The 19950-nt window shown below is 43.5% G+C and overlaps 1 protein-coding gene across 1 annotated transcript in view; it reads left to right on the forward strand.

Moving 5' to 3' along the window:
* The window catches only part of csmd3b (CUB and Sushi multiple domains 3b), an 810903-nt gene extending 796624 nt beyond the window's left edge, over positions 1–14279 (forward strand). The window contains exons 67-71 of the mRNA XM_063186185.1: positions 1111–1269; positions 9009–9121; positions 9936–10023; positions 12889–13024; positions 13414–14279. Of these exons, the coding sequence (XP_063042255.1) occupies positions 1111–1269; positions 9009–9121; positions 9936–10023; positions 12889–13024; positions 13414–13573 (656 nt within the window). The 3' untranslated portion in view covers positions 13574–14279. The remainder of the gene's footprint in view (positions 1–1110; positions 1270–9008; positions 9122–9935; positions 10024–12888; positions 13025–13413) is intronic.
* The last annotated feature ends 5671 nt before the right edge of the window (positions 14280–19950 follow it).

Below are 19950 nucleotides of genomic sequence, written 5' to 3' on the forward strand. Positions count from 1 at the left end.
TATTACAGTGAGATGAGAATGATGTAATGTGATTCACACCAGGTTGGTGAAAATTAAACTATAGGAAGGCCTGTTAATTTACAAAATAAAATATTTAAAAAATATTTTTTATCATATATTTTTCTGTGAGGATTGCTTCTTTGGGCCAGTTCAAATCGTGAGGTGCAGAGAGGTGGGGGGCCATTCAAAGGGGTGTGGTGGGCCGCATCCGGCCCCCGGGNCTTAGTTTGGGGACCCCTGCTCTAGAGTCTGTAGGGAGAGAGGGGTTGCTGTATTGGGAACAGAAAAGGGTGCCTGGGTAGGTGGATGGTTTTGATGGGTTATGTTCTGGATGGGGGGTTGAGGGGGTTGATTTCTGGGGGATTACTTTCTGGATGGGGGATGGGGATTTACATTCTGGATGGGGGGGGGGTACGTTCTGGATGGGGATTTGGAAGGAGGACACGGCTGAAGGGTATCGGGGGGCAAGGTGACCTCAATGTCCTGTCTCAGCAACTCTTCTCCAGAGAACAGAGTTAATGATGGGGGGAAAGGGACCCGCTAACCTCGTCTTTCATTCCCACCCCCACCCCCCCCACTCTCCTCTCGCCATCCCATCCCTCTCGTCTTCTCTTCTTTTTTTCTTGTCTTCTTTTCTACCTCTCTGACTTCATTCCTTGCCCCCATTTCCCACTTCCCCATCCTGAGCCTCGCCTCGCCTCCTTTGCTTATTCAGCTTCTGCTTCTCTCTTTCGCTCGTCCTTCTCTCTCTCTCTCTCTCTCTCTCTCTCTCTCTCTCTCTCTCTCTCTCTCTCTCTCTCTCTCTCTTTGCAGTCTTTCGCTTGACTTCTCACCCCTCTCTCTCTCTCTCTCTCGCACATCGGCATTTCCCCAGTCTTAGGAAAGTATATAGGAAAGATCAGTACAGGAAATTGAATTGATCTTGACATTTAACTTGAATGGTATCCTCAATGCTTGACTTTTACATTTTTTACATTAGTCACCATATTTAACTGTATTGCATTATATATTAAACAACACCACCAGCTGCTTAAAACCCATATTTCGCTTTTTTTCTCTCTCCCCCTCCTCTCTCTCTCCCTCCCTCTCTCCCTCTCTCCCTCTCTCCAGTCCCTGATGACGTATTCGCCCCCAACTACATCTGGAAAGGCTCCTACAACTACAAGGGCAAGAAGCAGCCGATGACGTTGAGCATCACAAGCTTCAACACCAGCACGGGTAGAGTTAACGTCACGTTGACCAACAGCAACATGGAGCTCCTGCTCTCAGGTGCGTCACACAACCTGCTAGAAAAAAATGTACTAAATGCTTCTGCATTGACGCAAAACAGCACTTCTGTATACTCAGCAGAAAAAAAAGGCATTCGGATCGTTTTACATTCATTCATTCATTAATTCATTAATTCATTCACGCTGGTGGCGGCAAGACTGCTGTGCAAGCAGAGCCGGATTTACCAATAGGCCGAATAGACAACTGCCTAGGGCCCCCCCACCAAAACTTCTCAATTTAGGGACCCCCAACAATAAACCCTGCAAAAACAACTTAAGTGGGCCCCTTGTCGGCCCAGCCATGGCCCTAACAGCTGGTGGGCACTCGACTGCCACGCAGGCAACCCGGGTTCGATTCCCGGCCGGGTCATTTCCCGTTCCTTCTCCATCTCTCTCTCCCACTCGCTTCCTGCCTCTCCTCCACTGTCCTATCTGAAAAAAAATGATAAAAAATCTCCCCTCAGCCAAAAAAAAGAGGGCCCCATGTCTATGTTTTGCCTAGGGCCCCTTAATGGGTAGAACCGCCATTGTCTGCAAGGCTGAAGCTAGCGTGCCGAGTGGGAGCAGTGTTGGGTTCAGTGCCTTCCTCAAGGACACTTTGAGCTGACCAAGACCAGGTGGAGCGGAACCATCAAGCCTTAGGTTGCTAGGCGACTGACTACTTCTATAGCAACAGAACTGGAATGCACAGAGATAAACCCAAAATGGTCCCTCTGGATGTGACAGGGACATGTGAAGCAACACAGACAAAAAAAATATTCATGATTTCACCCAGTTTCCCAAAGCAACTCTGCAACTTTGCATGTCCTTGGTGGGTAATATTAAAACAGAACTCGTAGGAAAAGCTATAACGCTAATGAACCAACTCTCTTGAAATGACATATACTGAGTCAGCCAGCATGGTTCCCACATCATATAGTGGACTATACGAGTATTAGCAAATAAGAGCCTTAAAAGTGCTTCTCCTCCCACATATATTAGTCAGTTCAATAATTGATGTGACTTTTCATGGCATACGCTGAACAACCCAGCAGGCGGTCTTCACTTATCACATTCATTTCCAGTGGGAGAGAAATAGGCCTCTTTTTATCCTCCCCTCTCTCTTGATATAATGATATCCGGAGACATTCATTTATTTCAAAAATATCTGCTACACAACGTTTCTTTGTTGCATTGTAAAGGAATAAAGCCACACATGCAACAAAAGGTCCCTGTGGGTAATTAATGGCTGTTCGACGTCACCCGTTCTTCTTCTCCCTCTCCCGTCTCCCCGTCCTGGGGAATCCTTCATCTTATTGGTGAAGGGAGTCTGGTGCCAGAGTGCAGGGCAGGGGCATAGCAACACATTCTGGGCCCTCTGGACAACCAGCTCGTATGGGACCCCCACCCATAAGTAGACAGGGCTCTAAATGAACACCAGCCAACCGGCCAAATGCTGGTGAAATTTCAGTTAGGCTGGTAGAGAATTAAACTTTACCAGCCACTGACACATTATTGAGCGTGTATTTGACTGGTAAGATTAACGTCTGAAATAACGCATAATAAGCCAGATATATACAGCAGTTATAACTGTTGATGTAAAACATCATGAAGCATTATGGATGTAGCCATAATGCATTGTGACTAATTATGGTGTGTGTTATAATTCATTATAAATATGGTCATAATGCACTATAGAATGGGCTTCATGTAAAGTGCTACCAACAGGGAATTTAGAGCCAGTACATAATAATAATAATAATAATAATAATAATAATAATAATAATAATAATAATAATACATTTTATTTTGAGCGCCTTTCAAAATACCCAAGGACACTTCACAATCAAAAACAAATACATAACAGTAGGGAAAGCTATAACAAAGCTTCAGTGAATTAACAATAGGAGAGTAATGAGAGTAATTAAAATGCAAAAATAAAATAAAAGTAAACGTACAATAAAAATAAATGTTTGAAAATAACAAAAAGAAGTAGAATGCAATTGAAAATAAAATAAAAATGAGGGGAAAAAAATAGATAAAATATGTAAAATAGAAAATAAACTGATAATTAAAATGAAGTGGAAGTGCCTGTCAGTGAAGTTGAAAAGCAGAAGTGAAAAGGTGTGTCTTCAGCTACATGGGTGTATCCTCATACTACATCTTACCTGATAAGGGCCCCCCACACACGAGGGGACCTGGTGACCCAGTACCAATTCAACCGCCTGTGATGACGCCCATGCCAGAGAGAGGAGATCCATGGAGGACGACGTGGACGTGTTGGCATAAAGGAGCCATGTTTATATTTCACTCCCCAATCAGCCCCACTACCAACAATCTCAGGAGCCCAAGAGTCATCCCTCCCTTCTCCTCTTCTCCTCCCCTCTCTCCTCTCTCCTCCCTTTGCTCTACTCTCCTCCCTTCTCCCTTTGCTCTCTCCCCTCCTCTGTCCTCCTCGTTCTCCCCTCCTCTCTCCTCCTCCTCCTCCTCTCCTCTCCAATCAGTCATATCATGTGCCGAAGAGACATCCCTTCTTCCTCCCTCCTCTCTCCTCTCCCTCTGTCAACTCATTATGAAATATTAATGTCATTTAAGGTTTTTTTATTTGACGTTATTTTCCATCATACTTCTCAGCCCACCCTCCTAGTCAGTTCTCAAATACACACACACACACACACACAAGAACGCAAACACACACACACACACACACACACACACACACACACACACACACACACACACACACACACACACACACACACACACACACACACACACACACACACACACACACACACACACACACACACACAAGAACGCAAACACATGCACACACACATACAGTACACACACACGCAGGCACGAATACATCCATGCACAGATGCACACACACACATATGCGCACACACACTCCTCCGAGTCTTAACCATGACATATGATTTATGGTACCTAATTAATCTACCCACTCCCCACCCCGCTCACTCATCCCCCCCTCCCCTCACTCCTCGCTTAATTTGCTCTTCTGATTGGCCAAGCGTTGGCAATAATTACATGAAGAGGTGAATGAAGGCGCCGGGCGAGAAGACATGAGAAGACATGAGGGATAGACCTGTACTGTACACAGACCCTCTCTCTCCTCCACTCTCCTCCTCATGAGAAGACATGAGGGATGGACCTGTACACAGACCCTCTCTCTCCTCCTCTCTCCTCTCTCCTCTCTCCTCTCTCCTCCTCTCTCCTCCTCATGTGAAGACATGAGGGATGGACCCGTAGGCTACGCAGACTCCTCTCTTCTCCTCTCTCCTCTCTTCTCCTCTCTCCTCCTCATGAGAAGACATGAGGGATGGACCTGTACGCAGACCCCCTCTCTTTCCTCTCTCCTCTCTCCTCCCTTCACTCTCCTCCTCTCTCCTCCTCATGTGAAGACATGAGGGATGGACGAGTAGGCTACGCAGACTCCTCTCTCCTCTCTTCTCCTCTCTCCTCCTCACGAGAAGACATGAGGGATGGACCCGTAGGCACAGGCGAACCATATCGCCAGAACAGGGCAAGGATGCTGGGCCAAGGCTGTGAACGAGCCGTATTGCCGGCAGAGCAATGAAGACAAGCCAAGGCTGAACTGCGTGGGATTGAGGAGCAGGAGGAAGAGGAGGAGGAGGAGGAAGAGGAGGAGGAAGAGGATGTGTCCACTAGTTCTAGTGTCCTCTCTCTCTCTCTCTCTCTCTCTCTCTCTCTCTCTCTCTCTCTCTCTCTCTCTCTCTCTCTCTCTCTCTCTCTCTCTCTCTCTCTCTCTCTCTCTCACACACACACACACTATTTGAGAATGGACTGGATCTCCCCTCTCGGTGGTTGTATACTACAGACTCCGAATCTGTTTCTAAAGTAGCACAGTTGCTAAATCAAAACCACCATTTTCTGAAGACATATGAAACCTGTGGCTTGGGTTCTTCTCATTTACATTTTTTCCCCATTTTTTTTATTACATGTGTACATTTTTGTTCAACCACAAATGACCACCTGCTTTAAAATGACTTGTGTACTTGACATTGTGTACCTGTTCCGCTTCGTAACTCAGGTACTGGCATCTCAATGTGGTGTCTCTCAAATGTTAAAGGTACACTGTGTAAGATTTGTAGTTGTTTTTTCCAGAATTCATGCTACCCATTCACTAATGTTACCTTTTTCATGAATACTTACCACCACCATCAAATTCTAAGTATTCATTATGACTGAAAAAACTGCACTTTTCATACCTAAAAAGGAGGCTATTCTCCATGGTCCGCCATTTTTAATTTCCAGAAATAGCCATTTTTAGCTGCAAAAATGACTGTACTTGGGCCATACTAGAAAATATTATTTTATTATGTAGTAGGCATTTATGAAAAGATCAAATTTGGCAATAGGCAACAATAGGCAATAGCCAGTTTCAATGAGCATAGTTGCAGTACCTTTTTTGGCCATTTCCTGCACAGTGTACCTTTTAACACTAGAACTACCACGGAGGGGTCAATTGACCTTTTTACCTAAAAGCCCCACAAGGGGGTCATTTGACCCTTTGGACCCCCTGCGGACACTCCTTTTGTTGTGGAAATGTGGCTGTTAGCAGCTCACAGCTGTCACTTGAGACACAGAGTGGGAGTGAGTGCGTGTGTGTGTGTGTGGATCATTTCCAATGCCTGTTGAGTGCTGTATCTCTGCATCTTCGTTCCTTGGAGAGGAGATTCTTTCACCACAACATTTTTGAGGGAAATTAAGCAGTAGTCCACATGCACTGGTATTTATCCATCTAACAATTGCCAGGTTTCATTCACATGAGTCGTTATGGTCACATGGCATGGGAGATTCACACGTTACAGTTTTTCTCGATTGGTTTGGCTAATTTCTCGAAACTGAGATGACATTCTCAAAACAACACGGACAAATCCCCAAACCAACTTGCAATTTCCCAAAACAGAATGGCATTTTTCATTGCTTTCATCAGATATCAAATGCTTTGTACATGTCTCAAATGTTTAGTACATCTCTGCAGATGGATATGTACAAATACCCTTCAGTTGACACATTCAGCATACATTCAGCACATTTTCCAAATAAATTCACCTTGCTTATCTAAACGAATTAGACAATTCTCAGTCTAATGGTTGCCCTCTCCAAAACACGTCAGCATTATTTCATTGTGTAAGTCATCATATGCCAAGTGGTCTACGTAGTTCCCAAAACTGTCAAGGACATCATATTTTAAGAATTTCATTACATAGTAAATTCATGACAGTGTTCAACAGGTCAGATGGTATTGTAACTTTACTAGTTAGTAGAAAATAATTTTACAACCGTGTATACTACAGTTTCCATGTTATTTGGCTAATTTCATGACATTTTTTCAAACGACATTCTGTTTTGAACAATTGCTAGTTGCTTTGGCATTTGTCCATGTTATCTCTGTTTTGAGAAATGAGCCAAAACCATGAGAAACCTGTGATATATGGGCATTACTTTCTGTATATGAATTTACAGTAAAGAAAGTTACTGATAAATGTCCTTGGTAAATTATCTGTGTTGTCAAACTTCAATAGTTTCACTCACTTTTTCATTTTTATACATAGTCGAAATCTGTTAGCTGAACGTAGATAAAACACCTAACCATTTTGACTGGCAGTGCTTACACAATGGCAAAGGGACAATGTATTTTGAGGGTACTGATGTGGGGAAGAAATTTAGTTTTGACACATGGGTAAACTGTTTTTGGGGTGATATGAGCGAGTGATGAGGATCCATGTAGTTATGCTGAACCATCCCGTTTATTTTGACAGAAGGACTAAATGAATGCAAATGAGCCAAAGCAATTGAGAAGGATCTATGCCATTTTGATGGTACTGACTATTTATATGTCAGACGGTTTAGTGCTGATGCAAGAATGAGGTGTTTTGGGAGGTATATGACATTTTGCTAGTTATCTGAACTGTTGTGCAGAAGTGTAAGAATGTTTGTCCAAATGACCCAATGGTTATAGGAATGTCATCTCAGTTTCAAGAAATGAGCCAAAACAATCGAGAAAAACTGTAATTCAACCATTATCTGGTTGCAGTCATATGATTCGTCATGATCACATGGGACATTCACACGTTCGTTCATTGATGACTTATATGAAGAAAATGTGCCGACATTTTTTCAGGACAACTATTACACTGAAAATCAACCAATTGGGATAGATCAGCAAGGTACATTCAGTTGAAAATTCTACTAAATGTAAGCTGATTGTGTTAACTGTAGGATACTTGTACATAACCATTTGCAAAGATGTACTAAATGATTGAGACATGTACAAAAGCATTTGAAATTTGATGAAAGCAATGATAAATGGCATTCTGTTGTGAGGAACTGCAAATTAGTTTTGGGATTTGTCCATGTTTTGAGAATGACATCTCAGTTTCAAGAAATGAGCCAAACCAATGGAGAAAAACGGTAACAAACTGTCCGCCAAACTGTAGTATCTGTCTTTATTGCTGATATCTTCATGCAAGTTGCTATTTACCTGTGGTGACTGATTTTGGAGGCTGACAGCCCTTGGGAAGAAGCTGTCTGTCCCTCTGTCTTGGCTGTTAGCACTGTAAGGTGTGACCCCCTCACCCCTCACCCCACACACGGCCCCTAACAGCCTCATTACCATAACAAAATGAGTGATTAGTGTATTAGGTAAAAGCCACCGGGTCAAATGACCCCTCTCTGGTACTTCTAGGTAGGCAGAAAAATCCTGGTAGTTCTAGTGTTAAAGTTGTGCTTTGCTGTCTGAGCCTTGCTGGTAGAATTGTAAAACATTTGCTCCTTTGCTTCATTTTTTATATTTTGCTTCACAAGGTCTGTAGTAGACTTCTTTCAGCCTCACACATCTGTAAGGTCATTGAGTTTGAGAGTTCCGGATGACTTTTATTTTGATGGTTTACCCCTCCCGACTCAATTTTCAAGCATGTGAATCAATGGTACAATTTGGTTTTGAAATTGACTGGCCTACTTGATACCTTTTACAGTAATACATAAAGCCATCCACTCACCCAAATTTTAATGAAAGAAAACAGAACAACACCAACTGATGGCTTATGAATAGAACCATCCAAATGAATTTTAATCGTGTTCTTCTTTGGCACATTACAGGCAAATGTCAGAAATGTTGAAAGAAAAAACAATTCATTTTTTTTAATGTTTGTGAAATTATTTTAGTGGTTCATCGACTTGCAAGAGGGTGAACTGAGCTATTCTCTGAGCTAACCAAATTCAGATGAGCACAGCATCTCTCTTATCTGTACTTCTCTATGAAACAATTCCTCTCACAAACTGGAGGGTGAGCAAAGACTGAGAACTACTTAGTATTGCTTTAAAGCCAGAGTATGTAGACTTGTGGCCAGAGAGAGTAGGCATTGCAACTATGTTGCTCATTGCAACTACTCTGTTGCCCATTCCCCAATGTGATCTCTTCATGAATATTTACCCCGTAATACGCTAATACTGATCACCAAAGTTCGATTCCATTGTTGTCTATACAACCCTGCACACCGGTGCCGATGTCCGCGGACATTCGCGGATGTCGGCAAGTGATTAGAGGCGAGTTCTATTTTATCTGAGCCGCCCATTGACTATCCATGCTATTTTCGTGTGAAATAAGGTTTTGGGGGTCAGAATTGTGTCGTAAGCGAAAGTGCTCCGCAGTGCTGTCGGAGCCGATGTGCGGAGGCCCTTAGTAAGCCAGCTCCTTGTCTCTCCTCACAGGTGTCTATAAGAGCCAGGAGGCGCGGCTGATGCTCCTCCTCTACGAAGTGAAGGCCTCCACTCACATCACACTGAGCGCGCTCAAAGAGGAAGCGTGGTCCATGGATGGTTTTGTAAGTGCTGACTTCATTCAAGATTCATGATAGCTCATAGTTCATCTCTCTCTCATGGCCAATGTCAACCCTTTTGAGAATGAACTGGCTATGCCCCCTTGGTGGTTGTATTCAACAGGCCACAAACCTGTTGCTAAATTAGCAAATGTACATTCTAGATGTTAAATCGACTCTCTAAGTGTTGAATTAACACTGCATATATGCTGTGTACTAACGTTTGATCTGAAATCTTCAAAACCAGCATGTCTCTTAGAAATGTCCACGTAAATGCGGAAATATTTCCTCCTTTCGACTTCCACAGGCTGATTGCATGCACTGGTCTGGATGTGAAGAAATCACGCCAGTTTCCATTCGTTCCCCTTCTTTGTGATCGTGTTAGAGTCTAACTGTTAGACCGTTCCTGTCTCGTTTCAGTGGGCTCATCCACAACATTGTAGTAGCGATGGTGCCGAACCGGCGCTCACTCACTTTTAATTCCTTTTCAAGTCTGACTTTAATCATATGGATTACATCCAATTAAATTGGACCCATATGATCTTTATGCCAGTTGAAATTGAACTTACCTCTCGTGAGAACACCTTTAAATAAAAGTCCTACTAGCACTGAAGTCTGTTTCAGGAAGCTTTCAAGTCTTTTCATACGTATGGCCTATTCGTTTGGCCTTTGAAGCTGTGTAAATCACTGTCAGAGAGGATCGCAGGCGAATAGCTTTCATCTGAACCACCTCCGCACTAACTCACTCTTTCACGCTGTCTCTGTCTCTCTATTTCTCTGTTTCTGTTTCTCTCTCTGTCTCTCTCTCTCTCTCCCTCAGGTATCAGCAGAGCCAGACGGTGCCACCTATGTCTTTCAAGGCTTCATACAGGGTAAAGACTACGGCCAGTTCGGACTCCAAAGACTAGGTACTTATTTTCCTCGAAATGAACTGCTTTACTTTCACTTCCTTATTCCTTCTTCTGCTTCTTAATTTCCTTCATTGCCTTCGGTATTACAGTAATACAAGTTACTTTACTTAGGTACAGCTTCATTTTGATATTAGAGTTAGTCTCAAAGCATTTCACAGCAAAAAAAAAAACCTCTATATTTTTCTTATGTGTATTTAGCACTTAGCATTTTATATTTTGCATTATTTTGTATATTTTGCATTTCCTTCTCACCTTTTCCAGGTTCAGTTTTCTCCCATTTTGATGGTGTTTCTGGGTTTAAAATGGATTCAGCTCTCTCTCTCTCTCTCTGTCTTGACTTGACAGATTTAATCAGTGAGGGCTTTGACAGTTTGTGCAGGCCAGGGTGTCATGGTTGATGTGACTATATCTGAGTAAAAAGCTTGGCACCTGGCCAAAATAATTGCCCACCTTTGGAGTAGCCTAAGACAGAAGGACATGCAGAGCTCTTTTGGTGGAGATGGATGCAGCGTTAGTGAGGCCACAAGGCTCTCTCTGACTCATCAGCTGTGAGAACCAAACTCCTCTGGTCTAGCAAAACAAAGACACACACACACAGACGACCACGCACACACCGACACACACACACACACACAAGCACACACACATAAGACACACGCACACACACTTGCACAGACACACAGACATAAAACACATACGCGCACACACAGACGCACACACACATAGCCTAATCAAACACACACACACGCACACACACACACACACACACACACACACACACACACACACACACACACGCGCGCGCGCGCGCACACACACACACACACACACACAGACACGGGCACGCGCACACACACAAACAGACACACACAGAGAGCGACACTCACACACACAAACAGACACACACACAGAGCGATACTCACACACACACACGCACGCGCACGTGCACGCGCACACACGAACAGACACACACTGTGCATCACCTCATTACTACAGTAAGAGTCCCTACAGTCAAACACACACACAGCATTGGCAACATCATGCTGTGGAGATGTTTGTTGTTGTTGTTATTATTGTTGCTTTTGTTTGTTTGTTTTTGTTGTTATTTGTTTGGCGACAGCTACTGGGAAAGCAGTCAGGGTAGAGGCAATGTTGGCTGTTTGGAGAACAGTGGTCAGAACTGCTCCCTGGAGTGCTCATGATATCCAGAATGGGTACACACTGCAGCTCGCTTTGCAGAAAGACAACAACTGGCAAAAAGCACATACGTACTGTAGATGACAACACACACTCACGCACACACACAAACAAGAACCCAACATATCGTCCGAATATATACTGAAGAGGAGCCTATACTACAAAGCTGGTTCATGATAAGTTAAGGTTAAGTTAAGAGGTAAATCATCTAATAGAAGAGGCTGGAGTCCTCATTTTCTTAAGAAAAGCTCTTGTATTAGATGATTTACCTCTTAAAGCAACGGTTCGGAGTAGATTCACCCTAATGCCATTTGAACCGTGACATCCATCCAGTAGTCCACCCTTAGTGTTTTCTGGCTTGGGCGAACATTAGCAGAGTTATCAAGTTATTTATGGTTATTTTGAATAAGTTTGCCGGGCATTCACAGTATCTCCAAACTTTACCCCACAAAAATTACATGTCATGACACCAAACTTCAACAGTAGACAAAATGAAGCATTTAGAAGTTTGGAAATAGTCCAGGAGTTTATTATTATCCACACAAGCCGAATATATTCTGTCTTTCTCAAGCTGCTCCATGGTTACTTCCGTAAGCCCGTAAAAGTCCTCAACAAAGTTTCAGACGAGAGTATTAAAAAACGTTTTCATTGAATTGCGATTAAGGCTTATATTTTCAAGGCAACACTTAGAAGATATTTGAGATGTTACCTACTATCAATTAGACAAGGATTTTTGTTATCAATACGGATGCTGAATCCACTTTTCATTGTGCATAATGATGAGTTTCGTTGAGGACTTTTACAAAATAACCATAGATAACTCGGTAACTCTGCAAATGTTCGCCCAAGCCAGAAAACACTAAGGGTGGACTACTGGATGGATGTCACGGTTCAAATGGCATTAGGGTGAATCTACTCCGAACCATCAATTTAACTTAACCTTAACTTATCCTGAACCAGCTTTGTAGAATAGGCCTGAGGAGACCTGAAAGTGGCTCCACACACCACCACACCCGGCATTCATCGAGTATATGCTGAAATGATGCTGCCAATGTGAAAGAGGCCAGGGGATGCCAAGCCAGCAGGGGCCTATAATACAAAGCTGCTTCGGTAGTAAACTAGGTTAAGTTCAGAGGTAAATCATCTAATAGAAGAGCCTGGAGTCCTCATTTTCTTAAGAACATGAGGAGGTATCGTGATAGTATAGCATCGTGGCGTGTGTATCGTGATGCGCATTGAATTGTGAACCCCTTGCCAATACCCACCTCTAGTCTCAGATGTGTCCACATTGCCATAGCAGTACGTTTGGGGTTATTTGCTGAATTAATGTGTAATAATGTTTCGTACCGCAGAGATTTTTACTCTTTGTTGCTCCCCACCTGCATCTCAAACATGAGCTGAATCTATTTTAACACCACAGGACCCCTCAAGATAACGAAATGTTGAAAACTTGTTTTGTGATCTAAAACTTGTTTTTTTTTTGATGAATGACTTTCTGTAGAGTATTTGATCTACTGAGTGCTTCCGAAACTGAATAAGGTGCTGAGCGAGAGAGACAGACAGAGAGAGAGAAAAAAGAATTTATTTTTCCCCCCTAAAAAAAAGGAGTTTGTCAAGCGGTTGTTTGTGTACCCTCCCTCATCTCTCCTCTTCTCTTCCCTACAGGTCTGAACATGTCGGAGAGTAATAACTCATCCCATCCCCCCCTCGGTACGAACAGCAGTTCTGTGGCCATAGCAATCCTTGTGCCTTTTTTCGCCCTGATATTCGCAGGCTTTGGCTTCTATCTCTACAAACAGAGGTAAGATGCTTTCAGCCACCAGGGCCACACACACACAGACACACACACAGACACACACACACACACACACACACACACACACACACACACACACACACACACACACACACACACACACACACACACACACACACACACACACACACACACACACACACACACACACAGAGCAACACACACACACACATACATACACACACACAGTGTGAGAAGCTCTGCTTTTTCCCCCTCGTGTTCATGTGTTTTTCAATCTTTTCTCCTTCCTTCCCTCCTTCCTTCTCTCTCTGTCTGTCTCTGTCTATCTCTCTCTCTCTCTCTCTCTCTCTCTCTCTCTCTCTCTCTCTCTCTCTCTCTCTCTCTCTCTCCATCTTCCTCTTTGCTTTCCTAAGGACTACTCCTAAGACCCAGTACACGGGCTGTTCAGTTCACGAGAACAACAATGGGCAGGCGGCGTTCGAGAATCCCATGTACAACACCAACGCCAAGTCGGTGGAGGGCAAGGCAGTCCGATTCGACCCCAACCTCAACACGGTCTGCACAATGGTATAATGAAGTCTGCTCCGCGTACGAAAGAAAAGAAAAGAGAAATGAAAAACAAAACAAAAACGCAAAGACAACAACAGACAAACAAACAGACGGACGGATGAACAAACAAACAAACATACAAACTGCATCTTTTTTTAGTATATAACGACAATGGAGCGAACGGCTTTCTTTGCAAACATGGAGAGATTTGTGGACTAGAGGAGACTGGACTAGAGGTTCACAGCAGTCATTTGGGAACTCGTCCCGACTGCAACTCGTATCTAAAGCACATCCTTCAGGACCCATGAATTGACCATGTGCATCTATCTCGGAGGACACTGGGAATATTACTATTACCAAGTTTTATTTTTGAGTTGTTGGTTTGTTTGTTTTTTTATTTTAGTTTATTTTTTATTTTGTTTAGAATTTTTTTTTTTCCAAATGACCACGTTCTGGAAGAACTTGGAAACCAGAACTTGGAAAACGAACAAAATCTTCACGTCAAGTCGTTTCTCAGCGTGGAGAGTGTCCTGCCTATTATGTATTACTACTCCTGCACTCCATGAGTGCTTCTACACTGATAGACTGGGTCTTTTTTGAGCGAAAAGAAAATCTGTAAAAAATCTTCTTGCATATTATATGAGGAGCATTCACCACCTATATTTTTGTGCTATATATATTACCAAGTGGGGGGCCAGGCCCTGAGAAAGGAAAAACAAATTCTACGAAGAGTTTATAAGATAAAGAAAGAGAATAATAATAAAAAAAATGATAATAAAAAATGGGAGAGAAACCATTCAAAATATGCTGTTCATGTGTCTGAACGCAACAAATTATAAATTGTCCATTTTTCAGTCATTGATTTTTGTTCTCTTCCTGTCAAGTCAATTGTTCATTTCCAGCCATTCGCTTCAGTCTTTTATTTTATTCAGAGTACTTTCATTGGGTCTGTGGTCTCATTTCCGCATGTGTGCAAATGGTAGTTACGTTGGTGTGCTCGTGCTGTGTTTTGTGTTATGTATGCGGAAGAGCAAGTGGGTGGTGTGTGTGTGTGTGTGTGTGTGTGTGTGTGTGTGTGTGTGTGTGTGTGTGTGTGTGTGTGTGTGTGTGTGTGTGTGTGTGTGTGTGTGTGTGTGTGTGTGTGTGTGTGTTTCTGTGTGTGTGTTTGTGTTTGTGTTTCTGTGTGTCTGTGTGTGTTTCCGTGTGTGTGAGTGGGCGAAGGCAAATGTAAGCTTGACCTCCCTAAGAATTAGAAATGAAGCGTTTGAAGTGTGTTTTCCCGACATCTCCATTTTTATCATTATCATCGATTCTGTCCGGACATTTTTTATTCATGATATTGCTGCCATAGCCTTGGCAACACACTGGACAACTGTCAGTATTTTTTTTTTACCTCAAGTCTGCAGCGAGAGAAAGAAAAACAAACGTACAAATAGTTAGCCAGAGTGAGTGTTGTTACTCGTGGATAATCCTTCACTTGCAGAAATGTCTGTCTTCAGCTATACAAAGTATAGCCTCTGTGCGCGCCATCACTCCCCTCCCTCAAATAGCTATATTTCAACATTTTGGAAAAATTTGATAAGATAATTTGATAATTTAAGTCATTTATCACTATTATTATGATTATTATGATTATTGTTATAAATATTATTGTTATTGATATTATTACTATATAGACTTTGTATAAAAATGAAATGCACTTGGCATTTAAAATCTTAGACTTTTATACAAAAAGCTCAGAAGAAGACATCATTGATGGAGAGAGCATGCATGTGTCTTATGTGCTGTGGCATTACCATGATCATTAACTGTGTTGTACATATGAGGACCGATAATGCATCCTCTATCAGGGTTGGACTGGGGGAGGAATAGGGCCCGGGCGCTTTTGACTTACAGGGCCCCCTCATGATTAGTGGTGCAGAACACCGGTGGGCCCCGCACCCTTGTGGCCCCGCACCCTTGTGGGAATGTTTTACATTTCTGAAAATAGGGACCCACAAGGGTGCCGGGCCCACCGGGAAATGCCCGGTATGCCAGATGGCCAGTCCGGCCCTGTCCTCTATGTCAGCTCAAGAGAGTCGGACGTGGACTTGGCATTATGCATTACACACTGACAAGGTATATGTAGCTAGGCAGGGCTGTGCTGTGATAGCTGGCAATGCTCCCTCAATGCTATTTGTACAATTCTTGCACACCTCCAGGTTCGGAGCTATAGGGTGGGCAAGCAGGGCATTTGCCCCAGGGCCCAGGGCACTTTTGCATTGGTGGTGGGGGGCCTATTATGACCTTTGCAGGCCGTATAGGGGCCCCTATAACTGTTTTTCCCTGGGGCCCTGTGTGCAGTTGTTCCGCCACTGCACACCTCCTTAGGCCAGGTGCGTAAGAATGGAACCACTGGGGGGTCGCCAACGATGAGACAAGAAAGCTCCCGCACACTGCTCACATTTGCAGTGTTTTACCGTACGTGCGACGTTTCGGTCTATTCAGAGATTCTTTAGGTATATATAAGTATAAGTATATAAGTATATATTATCTACTATATAAGTATATACTATCTACTCTCTCGCATGAAGAAGGTCAATAGACCGACATGTTGCAAGTGAAACACTGCGAACGTGAACAGTGTGGGGAAGCGTTCTTGTCTCAATGCTCCCTTCATTTCTGGTAGTTGGGGCACGATGAGAGAAAGGTTTCTACTACCCATGAATCTGCATGAATCAGACAGACAGGTCTCATCGCTGTAAATAAGCAATCATCCTGCCACTAAACGACCGCCCAGTCAGCCAACTATAGAAGGGGATGATGGGCGGGTGCAAGGAACCAACCGCCCAATCAGAAAACTACAATACATATGGGGGTGCAAGGGTGGGGAATTTTCAGGGTAGAGGTTTAGTTTATGGTGACAGGGGTGATTGCAGGAAGGGGGGGTAGTTTTAGGTTTTGGCACATTGATTCAAACACAAGTTGGCATCATATGCACTGGTGTGTTCAAATCACCCTGACCACTGTGGCCACTGTCACTTTCGGGGGGTAGCAGGCCAGCTCCTGGGGCCTATACTACAAAGCTGGGGTGCATTTCTGGAAAGCGTAGTTGTTAGCAGTTAGCAACTTTGGTAGTTGCCAATGGGAAATTGCATTGCAACCAACAAAGTAGCTAACATAGTTAGCAACAACGCTTTCCAGAAATGCACCCCTGGTTCCGGGGTAAACCAGGTTACGTTAAGAGGTAAATCATCTAATAGAAGAGCCTGGAGTCCTCGTGATGGTTTACTCCTGAAACAGCTTTGAACCAGTGTTGCCAGATGTGTCTGATAAAATCCCGCCCTAAAGTTTCTCAAAAACCGCCAAAATGCGCTAAATTCTGCCCAATTTCATCAAATTGCATTGACTTCTATGGGCACAAAACTGCAGAAAAAAAATCCAAATGGCCAATTTTTCCCGTTTTTACCCGCAGACGGCCATCCCATGTAGCCCAATTGGGTGGGTAACCGCCCAATCTGGCAACACTGCTTACAGCTTGGTAGTATAGGCCCCTGTGGTGAGGCCCAGAAGCAGAGCTATAGGAGGGGCAAGCCCTGGGCCCAGGGCCCTCCTGTATTGGTGTTGGGGGCCCTATTGTGACCCTAGCAAGTCGTATAGAGAGCCCTATAAGTGTCTTGCCCTAGGGCCCTATGTGCCATTGTTCCACCACTGCTGAGGCCATGATGGTTGTCTGACCCCTGACCCCTGGTTGGCCAGCTGTGCTGTGGTGATCTGTGTAGAGCTGTGTGGAGGGTCTGCAGGCCCTAGAGAGCTGTGAGATCCATTACAGTGCCTTTTTAAATGTTCCATTCATCATCACATCAGTCTTCTGCAGGCTGGAGGGTTACGAGGCACATTTGTCAGTCTGGTGTGGCGTGGCGTGGCGTGGTGTATGCGTGCGTGCGTGTGTGTTTGGGAAGGGTCGGATTGTGGGGATTTGTAAGTAAGTAAGTAAGTAAGTACGCACTCCTCTTGCTTTGGGACTATACTGCAGACTTTAGGAGATTATCCTGACCAGCGGTTGTCCAGTGTCCATTTTCTCTCCCACCAAGAGGAGAAAAGCAGAGAACTTTCCACTGTATATTCATGTGATTTTGTATCATTCAGTAGTCTCTTTTTGTTGTACAGCGATCGCGTTCCCCATTCATCCACAGCGTTATCACATGATCACATAATTTTGCTCTGTCACGTTATATTCAGTAGCGCATTCAGTTTTTTTACGTTTCCATGTAGGTGGATACATTTTGTTGAAAAAGAGGCTGTTTTTTTACACAGTGCCTACCAAAAAAATATATATTACAATGAAGAAAACAAATGACCCTGTATGTGTGTACCAGATCTGCTGCTGTCATCAAGGCCAATTCGCTCCATACTGTGGAGACGTCATCTGAGCTATTTCCTTGACCCCTAACCCCTGGCCCTTAACCCCCAACCCAACCCAACCCTGCCATCCTTGGACAAGAAGTGGCTCAAACACGTTAAGAGTCCCTCTTAAAATTGAACCCCACATTCTGTATCTCTAACCCCCTATGATGCCCTTTCTTTGCTATTTGTTGGTCAAACAAACATTGATCCTTAATTTTTGTTTTGCCACTTATAAAAATGACTGCAATAAAAGGCTAAAAAAAATAAAATACCCATACAGTTTTTAGGAATGGACTCTTTCAACTCGAGCAGATTACTCTACTCCATACAGCTGGGTACTCCTCCTATGTTAATGCATTCAAAAAATAAGTATATATAAAAAAAATGAAAATGGGGAAAAAAAAGTTTTTTTGTAAAGAAATATATTTTTATGAACAAATTATTTGTAAAATGTATGAATCTATTATGTAAATTTTCAATGCAATGTAAGATTAAAAAAGGCTAATTGCTTTTGTAATGTGTGGTCCCCTTTGTAATTTTCTTTGCTTATTTTATATAAATGATGGGAAAAATATGAAACTTTTGACCATTACTGCCATTGTTGTCTGTAACAGCCATTATATTAACCTGATAAGGAGCGGAAAGAGTGCTTGAGCACCATGTAGACACGCCTGTCTACCTTTGCAACAATGCCACAGATCAAATAAAGGGGTTTTATTCATACAGGATATCCTTTTCACTGTTTAGAGTTGTCTGAAATTGCCAATGTACTTTAAATGAAAGGACTATTTTCACATTGGGTTTGCTCTAGTTCTTGCGTATTCCCCTCAGTTGTGTATCCCCTGCAGAGGCAATTCTAGGGTCAGGTGGGGCCCCAAGCGAAAATTCTAAGGATTGAACATTTTAACCAAAATTGCCACTACTGTAGTAAAGTGTGAGAGCTATTCATCATCTGGGGCTTGGGGGCCCTAAGCGGCTGCCTGCCTAGCCTGGTGACAAGATGCGCCTTTGATCCCCTGGGCCAGACAACAAGAAAGGACCCCCACCATGGGTGGTGTTGCTAGTTTCCAGGCCAGATGTTAGAGACCCTATGGTGTTGGGTTCTGTGGTTTGTGGCCTGAGAAGATGTAGGGGTATTGTAATGGCTTGGTTGCTCAGCTCGATGAGAAGGTCACATGGACACCAGGGCCCGATTAAGATTGCCTAGGGCCCCTAGGCTACGGTCTGGATAACATGATAACATGTGTACTAACTGTGATCAACACAGCAAATACATTTTTCAATATTGCATCATCAGAATTCTGCCTTTTTTTTCAGTTCGGCCAATCAGGAGCCCCCTGGCAGGTGGGGGCGAGTAGTCAGCAGCCATATCCACCCTGTGCTTTAATCTAGCCCTGTTCATATCACCACCAGTGTTGCCAGATTGGGCGGTTGCCCGCCCAATTGGGCTACTTGGGATGAGCGTCTGCGGGTAAAAACGGGAAAAATTGGCCATTTGGCGTTTTTTTTTCAGCCGTTTTGGGCCCACAGATGTCAATGTAATTTGTTGAATTTGGGCGGAATTTAGCGCATTTTGGCGGTTTTTGAGAACCTTTTGGGCGGGATTTGGTCAGACACATCTGGCAACACTGATCACCACAACACTACTGAGTGGCAGACTGCAGGTATGAGTGAGTGTGAGGCATGCTCTCACTCAAAGGGATTGGCATAGAGCAGTGATTCCCAATCTTTTTCAGAGCGAGGACCGCCTTTCTCCCCTAAAAAAATGTTCAGGGACCACAATCTCAACAGTTGATGGGTGCTAATTCAACACTGCTAATTTTGATACAGATCACTTGCTTTTTATTCACGTTTACAAGCCTGTCGTATTGTGGTGAAAATATGACTTCAGACATGTTCATCATTGCAATTATGTTTCAGATGCAGCCTACTGCTAGCTTGTCTTGGAAAAGTGCCACCAGAGCTCTGTCGCGGACCACCAGTGGTCCCTGGACCACACTTTGAGAATCACTGAC

Source organism: Engraulis encrasicolus, chromosome 20 (genome assembly GCF_034702125.1).
Source record: "Engraulis encrasicolus isolate BLACKSEA-1 chromosome 20, IST_EnEncr_1.0, whole genome shotgun sequence".
Taxonomy (NCBI): domain Eukaryota; kingdom Metazoa; phylum Chordata; class Actinopteri; order Clupeiformes; family Engraulidae; genus Engraulis; species Engraulis encrasicolus.